This window comes from Haemaphysalis longicornis, unplaced genomic scaffold, assembly GCF_048455015.1.
Source record: "Haemaphysalis longicornis isolate Haplotype H1 unplaced genomic scaffold, Haemaphysalis longicornis Haplotype H1 scaffold_4, whole genome shotgun sequence".
Taxonomy (NCBI): Eukaryota; Metazoa; Arthropoda; class Arachnida; order Ixodida; family Ixodidae; genus Haemaphysalis; species Haemaphysalis longicornis.
The window spans coordinates 223,117,313-223,128,847 of NW_027526361.1; the positions used below are offsets into that span (position 1 = coordinate 223,117,313).

The window sequence follows — 11,535 nt, forward strand, 5'->3', positions numbered from 1 at the left end:
TGAGCGCCCTCCAATTTCTGCAGCTGATCTGAACCCTCTCTCACCTAAACTACAAACACAACCTATTCACTAGCCGTCAACAGGGACCGAATACTCTAGCAAACCGGAAACACACGCAGAAAAATGCTAACAACACTGATTGCGGATAAAAAGAGATTGGGTCGTGTCTCCGGGGTGCGTAAACGCCACGAACAACGAGACAACTCAACCTAAAACACTTATGCGCACTATAACTGCAAACGCGCACGAACATCCCGGCACTCGACAACAAGAACAAAAGGAATACGGACTGGCAAACAACACGGCCAATTTCGCAGTCAACGAAAATAAAACGTTACTAAAGTTTGCATTGTCACTATGCGCACGCACGCAAATGGCCTCCTTGACGGCGTAGCCTGATAACGTTCCTTCAAGAATGTACGGCGGTGCTTTCGCTCACTTGCGGTGCGCAGGAAGTTCAGTTCAGTGCGCGGATCGATCGATTCGGTGCACGGATCGAGCACTCAAGTCATCTCGTCGCGCACAACCATGGCACACACACACACACACACACACACACACACACACACACACACCACCAACGAAAAAGGACGGGTGAACGGGAACGTTCACGTCCGTCGTGGCGGTGTTAAGGCGCTGGGAGGCAATTCAATGGTGGCCCCCCAAGCAACATGGTGAAGGCGCGACAGTGCGTCCGCGTTCGCGTTGTTTGCTCCCTTCCTGTGAGAAACCACAACGTTGTAGCGTTGCAAGGCTAATGCCCACCCTGACAATTTAGCCCCATGAGGCGTACGGGTCGTCAGGTAAGACAGAGGGTTTGGTCAGACACGACATTGACTTCTGCCCCAAAAACCCAATAATCAAACTTTTTCAATGCCCAAATGATGGCAAACACCTCGCGCTCGATGGTTTACCAGCGGGTTTGGGTTGGAGTGAAACGATGGCTGGCAAAAGCGACTGGCTGTTCGCGGCCCTCTTTCCCCATCTGCGCCAGACATGCCCCGGCTCCAACCTCAGACGCGTCAGTAAACAGCCAATACGGCTGGTGTGGGTCAGGGGTGTTTAGCGCCACGGCTGAGCAAAGGGACTCCTTTAGCTGCTCGAACGCCCGCTCGGCCTCGCTACTCCAAGGAATCGGGTTCGGTACACCCCGCTTTGTCAGGGACGTTAGCGGTTCAGCTACCTCCGAGTAGTTGTTGACGTACTCTCGGTAATACCCGCAAAGGCCAAGGAGGCTTCGAAGCTCCTTCTTAGTCTTTGGTTGTACGAGACCTCTGATTGCGGCCAGCTTTTCCGGATCGGGACCGTGCGTTCCGCTGCCCACTACGTGGCCGAGGTACGTAATGTGGCCCTGAGCTACCTGGCACTTCTCAACGCTCACCTTTAACCTCGCGTCCGTCAACAAGCCGAGGACAGTGTCCACGTGCCTAAGGTGTTCCTCCCATGAAGAGGAGAAGACAGCAATGTCATCTAGATAGGCCGTGGCGTAGGACCGGTGTTTGGCGAGCAACGTGTTCCTCATCCTCTGAAATGTTTCTGCCGCATTTCTGAGCCCAAACGACATGACGCGCCACGCGTACTGCCCGTCGTGCGTGACGAAGGCGGTTAGGTTCTGGCTCTCCGGCGTTACCGGCACCTGCCAGTAGCCCCTCGGCAAGTCTACGACTGTGATAAACCTCGAGTGACCCACTTTCAGGATCAGCTCCTGCGGTGGAGTCATAGGAAATGCATCGGCCCGAGTCACGGCATTTAGTCTGCGGTAGTCAATACACATTCTCCACGACCCATCCATCTTTCTTTCCGACGCAAACGACCAGGTGAGCATGCTCACTTTCCACTAGGTAAATGAGGCCCAATTCTAACAGTTCGTCTACCTGGTGGGTGACGTCTTTCCTGAGCAGCTCCGGAACACGGTAAGGAAAAGCCCTCTTTGGCTCATAACTTCCCTGCAACTCGATTCGGTGTTGCCCCACCGCGGTGAGTCCTGGCGTTCCATCGAACAGGTCAGCTTGTTTTGCAAATACGCTTGCAATTTCAGAGCCCTCTCGCTCACTTAAGTGTGACAATTTCTCGATCGGTAAGGGAAGGGTACTTCGACACGGCGGCATAAAGCGCGGGGAGCACTCTACGTCCCCAAACTCGCTATCTTCATCGAACGCTACCCCCACGTGACTGACGCGACAGTAGTAAGGCCGCAGGTGGTTCGCGTGCACCACCGAAGTTCTATTTTCCCCCATGTCGAGACGTTATGAATGCTGCCTCTCCTGTGCAACAGCCGTGAATGGTCCCAACCATCTCGGGGCCGTCTTACGTTTACCCTCCGTGTCGAACAACAGGACCTGTTCACCCACGCTGAACGTTTTGTTACGCGCGGTTACATTGTACGCCTGCGCGTAGCTGCCCTGGCTCACGCTCGCCGTGAGCCCCACCACTTCCGCCGCTACCTCTAGCTGCTCGCGCAGCTGCCGTAGCTATTTCGCTGGCTCCTCTTTTAATGTGCCCCGTACGGGCAGTTCCCCTGTCCAACTGTGCTGGAGGATCGCCAACGGTCCTGTGGGGTTCCTGCCATATAGCATGCGAAACGGGGTGACTCAGGTTGTGTCGTGCGGAACCTCTCGGTAGGCCCACAACACGAACGGTACTAGTATATCCCAGTTCCTTGGATCCTTCCCAATGACGTGAAACAGCATGTTCTTAAGTACCCTATTCCGACGCTCCACCGTGCCATTGCTCTCCGGGTGTTCCGGTGTCGAGAAGCGTGGCGCGCAAGCCCAGCCTTTCCTATGTGTCAGTTTTGTGTCAGTGTCCTTTGTGCTTTGGGTCAGTTGTGTCAGAGCTTTGCGTCAGTTGGGACGTGAAGTTAGTACCCTGGTCAGACCATATTACCTCAGGGATGCCAGTCCTGCTGAATATTGTCAGGAGAGCCTCGCAAGTTGCTTTCGCCGTAAGTGACTGCAGGCACACGACTTCGGGACAGCGTGTGCAGAGGTCGACCAGACAAAGCGCATACTTGTGGCCCCGACCCGACGGTACTTCCAGGGGACCGATGATGTCCACGTTTACTACCTCGAATGGGTGGTCGGGCCTTGTTAGGGGAATAATAGGGACCTGGTCGCTGAGCCGTCTATCTGCCCGGATTTGGCAGCCATGACATGTTTGGCAGTGATGGGATACGTCTGCCTCTAGGCCGGGCCAGAAAAAGCTATGTTTTATCCTAGCCTTCGTCTGTTTGGGGCCTAAATGGCCTCCTTATAGTGACTCGTGGGCCAGCAAAAGTACCTCGTCGCGACTCTCTGAGGGTAGCACAAGTTGCGTTACTTTCGCGCCGGCTATAGTGTCCCTATAAAACAGCAACCCATCACAGACAAACATGCCGGCTTTCCCTCTTTTCGCGTCGGCCCAAACTTTCTTTACACTGTCATCAGCAGCTGAGACGCCAGTAGCCTTGCCCGTGGGCCCTCAACTTCGACTGCCTCATCAATCTCCTCGGCCGGAGCTTCGGGTGCCGTCTCTCCCGTAATCTCACACACGGCAGCCGCCGGTTCCGAGGTCGCCCCGGTGCCGACCTCGCAGTCCCAACTTGAGGAGGCGAAAGTTTCAGCCGTGCTGTTCGCCTCCCGGTTGTGGTGACATTTCGTCAGCAGCTCCCAATCCTCTCTCGAAAGCAAACATTCTAGTCCCTCGGCGATATTGTTGGCGACAGCACAGATTAGCTGCACCTTGGGGCTCCCGACCACCGACACGCCCTGCCTCAAACTCACAGGCAGACTGACCACTCTCGCGCTAACCGACTCGCCAAATTCTGGAACTTGCCTGATGGTGCGCGATGGCTGCATAGCGTCCTGTGGGACTAGACTTTCTCGTACCACCGTAACTTCGCTTCCCGTGTCGACCGTCGCGGTAACTGTCTTGCCTGCACAGTCGAGTTCCACGTGCTGTAGTCTAGACTTTCTCAGCTCATCAATTCTTTCGAGCGCATTTCCCTCGGCCACGAGAATTCGCTGCCCCCGCTCGTGAGGCCGACATCCTGAGCCTGCACTGCACTTGCGTCCTCTACTAACACTCTCTGCACGTGCGCGCTGCGCCCTGGGTTTCCTGACTTCTCAGCAATTTTTGGGCACAGCCGGAAATGTTGGCCCTCTCCCTTACAGACGCTACAAATCCACATTCGCTTGACACTGTTGGTATTAAGCGGGGGTACTTGATCTCTACGCCCAACAGCGGAGGCTCTCCCCTTGGCCTGCTCGAAGGTTTGCAGCACGTTAGCTATCTCTCGCGGCGTCAGCCACGTCTCTGCTTCGCGCAAGCGAACGTACTCCAGTCCCTCAGCGCTGAAACTGTTCTTAATTCTATCGGCCACCATGAGGGCCACTACCTCCTCTTTTGTTTCGACCTTCCCCGATTTCATGTAGTAGTCAAACTGGGTGCCAACGCGGGAGGCGATTTGCGACCAGGTTTCGCCATTACGTTTCGCTGCCTTTGCAAATCGGTCGAGGTATTCTGCGGGGCTTAGCCTAAGCTCCTGCAGCACGGCCTTTTTTACCGCTTCGTAGTCATTGCACTCACTGTCCCCGAGTCCACGTGACACGTACCTCACCCGTTCCGACAATGCCGGTACAACTAAATGAACCCGACTCGACTCCGGTACACCGTACGTTACAAACAGCCTTTCAACTTCGTCGAACCACAACGGAATGTCCGCATCGCACGGCAGCTTAAGCCCTTTCAGGACCTTTGCGCACTGAGTGACCGGGTCTAAGCCCCGCCGCCTACCCTCGTCTGAGTCCGAGCCCGTAGGAGTTTGCGTGCCAGCCCTCGTCTCCAGCTCCAACCTTAGCAGCCGCTCATGGGATTCGAGCTTCAGTTTTAGTTTGCGTTCTTCCGATTCTCGCACCTCTCTTCTCTCTCGCTCCTCCGCCTCGCGCGCTTCTTTCCTCTTTCGCTCCGCCGCCTCTCGCGCTCTTTCCTCCGCTTCGCGTGCTTCTTTTCTCTCTCGCTCCTGAAACTCCAACTCCATTCCTTTAAGGATTATTGTTTCAGACTCTGCTTGGACCACCCCTCCTGCCGCCGTTCCTCCTTGAGGTGGCGCCTCATGTGTCCTACCATTTCCGTCTCCTTCCGCCATGTTGGTCTGCATGCTCCGCGTGACTACCATGCAACCCCAGACTCAGCCTACACCGCCACAACGAAGCGCAAGAAATCCCACTCACCCGCACCTTCAGTGGTCGGCTGCCGCGTCGCTGGCTCCGTGCGCTGGCTCCGTGCGCTGGCTTGGCTCTGCCGCTCCACTCCGCGCGGAGCTCGGCTGCTGCCGATGAAGGCGGGCTTGCGTCAGCTTGCTGCCCTTTGGTTGTGGCCTGGTTATTTCTTCTGCCAAATCCTGTCGGCTGCGCCAGTAAAGATCATTTCCCCGAAGTCCGGTGTCGGGAACCCAATCGCCCCGAAGTCAGGAACGAAGTCAGGAAATGAGGATCATTTCCCCGAAGTCAGCAACCCAATCGCCCGGGCTCCGGTTGGTTTGGCAGGAGGCTGGCAGGGCGATGGTGTTGAAGTTCTTGGAGATGGCGGTCCAATTGACGAACTCGAGGCGTTGGGGTTGATTAAGTGAAACAAAGAGTTTATATACAGCTATTTACAGCACGAAAACTGGGTACATGAGAAATGAAAAGAAAAACTTCAAACTTCGGCTAGACGCTAGCTCCGAGTACGCACAAATCACTCGAGCTCCTCAACTTCGTCTAACTCTCCTATTCTCGGAGCGTGCACAAACCGCTCAAGAAACCACGGCCGAGACTCTGTCTCGCCGCAAGATCCGTCTATTTGCCCGGTGCGGCGCTGCACCCTAAACCTCCGACGCGATCTTAACCTCGACTAGGGGGCTCACAACTCCCAACCTAGCGTTAACGGTCGAGACTCCTTGTCCCGCCGGGAACTGCCAGCTCAGCGCTCAGACAAGAACGATTTCAAACGGCCAAGTTCGGCCTTATAAAACCTCGAGATCACCCTCTCTCGGGAACGCCCCTGTAGCGTTCGCACACGCGTTAGAGAGTGCCCAAATTCACATAGACAGCTGTCACTCAGCACGCCACGGAATATTCAATGAGACGGGGTCATCTTCGGGTCAACGGCACGCTCGCAGACGAGCAGGTTCGGGCGACCCCGCGGGGTGAAAGCGGAAGACGGCGACAGTGCGTCATGCTGACCAGGGCGCGACAACAATGGAGACACGCCGGTAATCCCACCACCTCCGCGCGTCGAGCAGACGTTCCTTGAATCCGGCGGCGCTGTTTGCTTTCTCAATTGGGAATTATCCTTGAGTTATGCGGTGGGCCAGACGATCCGTCTCCCGTGCGCGCCGTGACGAATTAGCGACGGCAGCAGCGCAGTGTTGGCAGTGCTACGTCGCTAGACAGAGCGGCGGGTTGTCACGCGCAGCTCTGGCGTCTGGCCGCTAATCTCATAAGTGGACCTTACAACCTTTAATTTTATAAAAAAAGGTTTCCACTTTTGTGCCACACCAATACAACTCAACCAAACATCGTTCATGCATCATGCATTGATTTAAGCTTACCAAGAATATCTCTTTGAAGTAATAAATGCTGTGGTAAGTGCATTTTACTTCTCTCTGGTTTTACTATTTGTAGAGCAGTGTGAGTGAATTTAAATGACGTCGCATGGGTAATAGTTTTGGGTGCCGCTTACAGCTTTGCTTTCCAACCACATTCACGGGGTGGGTTAGCGCGATTTTTAAAGCAAAGCTTTTTACCTCTACCCCCCAAGGGTTCTTTCGCGACCGTTGGTGTCACCAGAAAACTCCAGCGAACAAATAAAAGAATCTAGGGGCACCGCCGGGAATCGAACTTGGAACTAATAGACTAACAAAGCGAGAGCCCGTTGTCTTACCGATTTAGCTAAGAGCCCACGCGAAGACTGGGAACAAAGGTGGTGTACTCACCAAGCACATCTACGGGTTTACCCCTGCGTTCTCGCTGAATGCAACGTGAAAGCGTTACGCGACCACTCACGCCCGTCTGGTGGCCCTGTGCCCACCTTTCTCATGGGATAAGAGTTAAAAAAATTCAAGGAAGCTCACACCAATGCATGGCATCTGACTTCTAGTACGCCAATGTGCTAAAGCCTGTGGGCTCCAGTGTTCACGTAAACACTTACAGCTCCTTGTCGTCCGCCCTCACGCCAAACCAAGGAATACATTCAAATACTCCTTGACGGCTAGGCCATCACTCCAAGCCCCAGCGTCAAGATCCTGGGCCTACATCTCGAGGCTAACACCAAGAGTGACGTCTCCTTGCAGCGCCTCAAAAACAGCATTAATCAAGTCATACACATGATCAGGCGAGTTGCCACCAAGAAGCAAGGCCTAAAGGAATCCGGTACCTTTCGATTAACTGAAGCTTTTGTCCTCTCGAGAGTTACTTACGTCAACCCCCTTTCTTCTTCTCGACAAGGAAGACATAGAGATGCTTCATATAATGATTAGAAAGGCCATCGAGCAGGCCATTCGTCTTCTCATGAGTGCGTCCACACAGAGGCTGCTAGCACGGGGCTACACAACACGGTGAAAGAGCTGATAGAAGGCCATCTTTCCAACCAGAAGCTCCGGCCATTGGTCTTCTCAGGAGTGCGTCCACACAGAGGCTGCTAGCACGGGGCTACACAACACGGTGGAAGAGCTGATAGAAGGCCATCTTTCCAACCAGAAGGTCCGACTCATAACTGCGATGGGTAACCGCATGCTTCACCAAATTGGCTGGGCAGCCCAGAATGTCACTCCGCTTGACGTACTCCCAGACTCTTGGCGACAAAAACTAAACATGCTCCTTTTGCTTAGAAATATGAACCCCTCACATGACGAGGGTCACCGAAAAGCACTGGCTCAAGCGCTAACCACCACCCTCGGTGGGGATCATGCAGTTATCTACACAGACGCCTCCAAACATCGAGGGCAGCAATACGCCATCATCGTGGCTACCTCCAGAACCAACCTCCTTGCGTGTACCTCGCTTAGGACCCAAGAAATGGCGGCAGCAGAAGAGGCAGCCATCACCTTGGCTCTCGCTCAACCAGGGGTTCGGAGGGTACTCATCGATTCCCAGCAAGCCTACTGGAATTACCAGTAGGGTTTGGTGTCCTGACCTGCCCTGCGCGTGTGAAAAAAACCACTCCCCAAACGGTTCCATTCAGCTCATCTGGGCATCCGCTCACGCTTCAATGGAGGGCGACAAATACGCCCACCCAACAAGCCTGCGCTTTTACCTCCCGTGCTATGGAGCTGCACGAGGACAGTCACCAGCTTGTCACATTCAGGGAGATAACCCAGCATTATCGCCTTCTGAGTCAGACCGTACCTTCGCCTTACCCTGCCCTTTCCAGAGAACAACAAACTACCCTACGCCTCATACAGTCGGGGCTCCTTCCCACAACCTACGCGTCTTCACTTCATGTATCCGAATAGCTACGACGCTGAATGTAAATTTTGCTCAGAAGTAGGAACACTCCGCCCCGTAATCGGGTGTGCGACTTTAGCCCTGAGCACCCTCCTCTCCTTCCGCCAACTACCCAACAAGAGCAATAAGAGATGCTGCTGTCCAGGCCCTCTCTACCTACCCAGCTTCAGCGGGTGTACAGAACACAGGCCGCGCGGACTACATATGGGCCCCACAGAAGAAGGAATCACTCCCCAGGGCTGCACTCTGGGCCGTTCAGAAATGTGAACAGAAGTATTTCTTCCTCCTCCTCCCTCTCTGCCGCAAATCTCGTCGCCTCGTCCGCGGCGCAGAGACGGAGAAGAGAGATCGTCTAACACCGGGTTGGAGCTTACTTTAATTTTATAAAAAAAGTTTCCACTCTTGTGCTACACCAATACAACTCAACCAAACACCGTTCAGGCTTCATGCATTGATTTAACCTTAACAAGAATATCTCCTTGAAGTAATAAATGGTGTGGTTAAGTGCATTTCACTCCTCTCTGATTTTGCTATTTGTAGAGCGATGTGAGGGAATTTAAGTTACGCCGCATGGGTAATTGTTATGGGTGCCGTTTACAGCTTTGCTTTCCCACCACATTCACGGGGTGGATTGGCGCGATTTTTTTTAATCAATGGAACTTTTGAAGGCATTGCCACGCGAGGAGCTGACGATACTTCTGACGTGAGTTATCGATGGCATTATCGCAGACGATCAAAGACCGCTCTTCTGTTTTGCGCGTGTTATTGTCACCTAAACTGTGCGTGTAAGATATTTTGCACATAGTGGATTAATAAACACGAAATTTTTACCTCACCACGCGCAACAAAGCCTGCAAAGCTGCGATAATTTCATGCAAAACACTCCCTAACAACCTTCTGACACATGAATTAATTTCGTTTGCGACCGGATTAAACTGGTTTACGCTTGGAATAAATTCGCTGGCACCTGAAATAAATTAGATGGCGTTTGGATTCAATTAAATTGCGCATGGAATAAATTATATTGCGTTTGGATTAAAGTTGCTAACGCCTGAAATAAATTTTATGGCATTTGGAATAAATTGAGTGTGCAAACCTGTAGTACCAAATGGTAAACTGCGATGTGTCTACGACAAAAAGTAAACATGGAAAGCGCGTTCTTCTAAATGCTCCTAGTGTCCAAGACATGATAGAAATTCCTTTAATACCCAGCCACCGTGCCGTGCCCGCCTGAAGGTCCCAACATACCCCTTGATACCAGCCGCCAGCCGCTTAGACTGTGACGCCATTCGACCATATCTGTCGGTGAGTAAGTGAGTGAGTGAAGACTTTATTAAAATCGCCTGTAGGCGGCCTCCGTTACCGAAGTGCCGTGATGCGCCCCTACGTCTTTCTGGCTGGGCTCTTTACTAGGCAGCTCCCCCGCTACTAGTGTCGAGGTCGGTAAAAGCAGCTTTGGGTATTTTCCGAATGTTGCACTGCTAGAGCACTATGTATGTGCGTGGCGCTGAAATGACTGCTGTTTATATTCCAACACGATGGGTGGCGCCACCTTCTGAACGACCACTAGTATTTTTCCTTATCAATACAAAAGCGCATGATGGCCAATCGACATAGATACCGGAGCGCGTCAATGATTGGAAGCGTTTTATAGCGTGGGGCTTTTCACAATATTAAGCTAAACTCTGCAGAGACGACAGCTAGCAGTGCATGTCAGTACACCCTGGGTGAAATAAGGGAGCTGAAGAACTCTGCACATCAAGCGAAGATAAAAGCATTGAAACCCACCATCTTCGTCAACTCTAGATTACATGGTTTCAGGAACGACGACAAGTGCAAGGCCTTTGAAGCAGATTGGAGCGATGCGAAGGTACAAAGCGCACAGCGAAGAAAAACTGTTTAGGCTGCAAAGTTACGAAGACCTTCTACAACGAGAGGTAGAAACAAAGCATCTGTTGTATTTATTACCCACTAATGCTTCCGTTTTCCCATACTGGAAGGACGCTCAGGTATTCTAGGTACTTCATTCTTTACAGTACTTCATTCTATGTACTTCACTCTTTTTGTCTCCGTCTATGTGGGTTTATATACATATGAACAAATACGTTGTGCTTTCCGCGAAGCTTCCGCAATAGAGTGCTTACTTGGCAATACTACTACGTTATATTCACAGTTGCGCCACACACGTCGTGGCACTCTCGTCTCTCGACAAATGGACTCATTTCCGCTTGCTATCTGGGCACGTCTGCTACTTCTTTTAATGCAAATCAGTATAAATATTTTGCCGAGCGTTACAACTATCTGTAAACACTTGCAATTGCGCTAAATATTCTGAATAAAATATTGAAGACGTTACTGTCCTAGACCACAGTGCTGCATCCCAATGAAAAGCCAAAAGTTGCAGGGCGAGTGGGCGCCTACGATCCATCCACCAGGCCAAGTACATTTTGGAACCACCCGCGGCTTTATAAAGACCATTTCCAAACATCAGTTTAAGGGCACACTTAACATTACCTGGGGAAGACAGGTACACATTGAAGAAGTTTGACGAGAACGGGTGCGAGCAATCTACGATAAGAAATTTTACATCGGGGCGTCATGTAAAAATATACAATTGCAAGGTCATTGGTAACTCTGTCCTTTATAGTTCATCACCGTCACCAGCCTCAGCCTATCTCCGCCCACTACCTTTCCCATTATTCTACAATTTTCCCGGTCCTGTGCTAACTGCGACCAATTTATACCGGCAAACTTCTTGATCTCATCTGCCCATTTAACTTACTGCCGTGCCCCCGCCACGGTTGCCTTCTCTAAGGATCCACTCTGTTTCCCTTATTGACCAACGGTTATCATGCCTTCGCATTATATGATCTGCCTACGCCCATTTGTTCTTCTTAATTTCTACTAATATGTCATTAACATGCGTTTGTTCCCTGACCCCCTGCGCTCTCTTCTTGTGCCTTAATGTTACACATATCAACTTCCGTTCCATTGCTCGCTGAGTCGCCCTCAATTTAAGTTGAACCCTCCTAGTGAGACTCCAAGTTTCTGCCCCGTAGGTGAGTACTAG

The 11,535-nt window shown here is 52.1% G+C and overlaps 1 protein-coding gene across 1 annotated transcript; it reads right to left on the minus strand.

Annotated features, from left to right (window-relative positions):
- Positions 1 to 3,952: 3,952 nt before the first annotated feature.
- On the minus strand, positions 3,953 to 7,059 carry LOC144180238 (uncharacterized). Its single transcript, XM_077708617.1, has 2 exons — positions 7,026 to 7,059; positions 3,953 to 4,878 (listed from the first exon to the last, which is right to left on the minus strand). The coding sequence occupies exons 1-2, from the start codon at positions 7,057 to 7,059 to the stop codon at positions 3,953 to 3,955; spliced, it is 960 nt and encodes a 319-aa protein (XP_077564743.1).
- Positions 7,060 to 11,535: the final 4,476 nt, after the last annotated feature.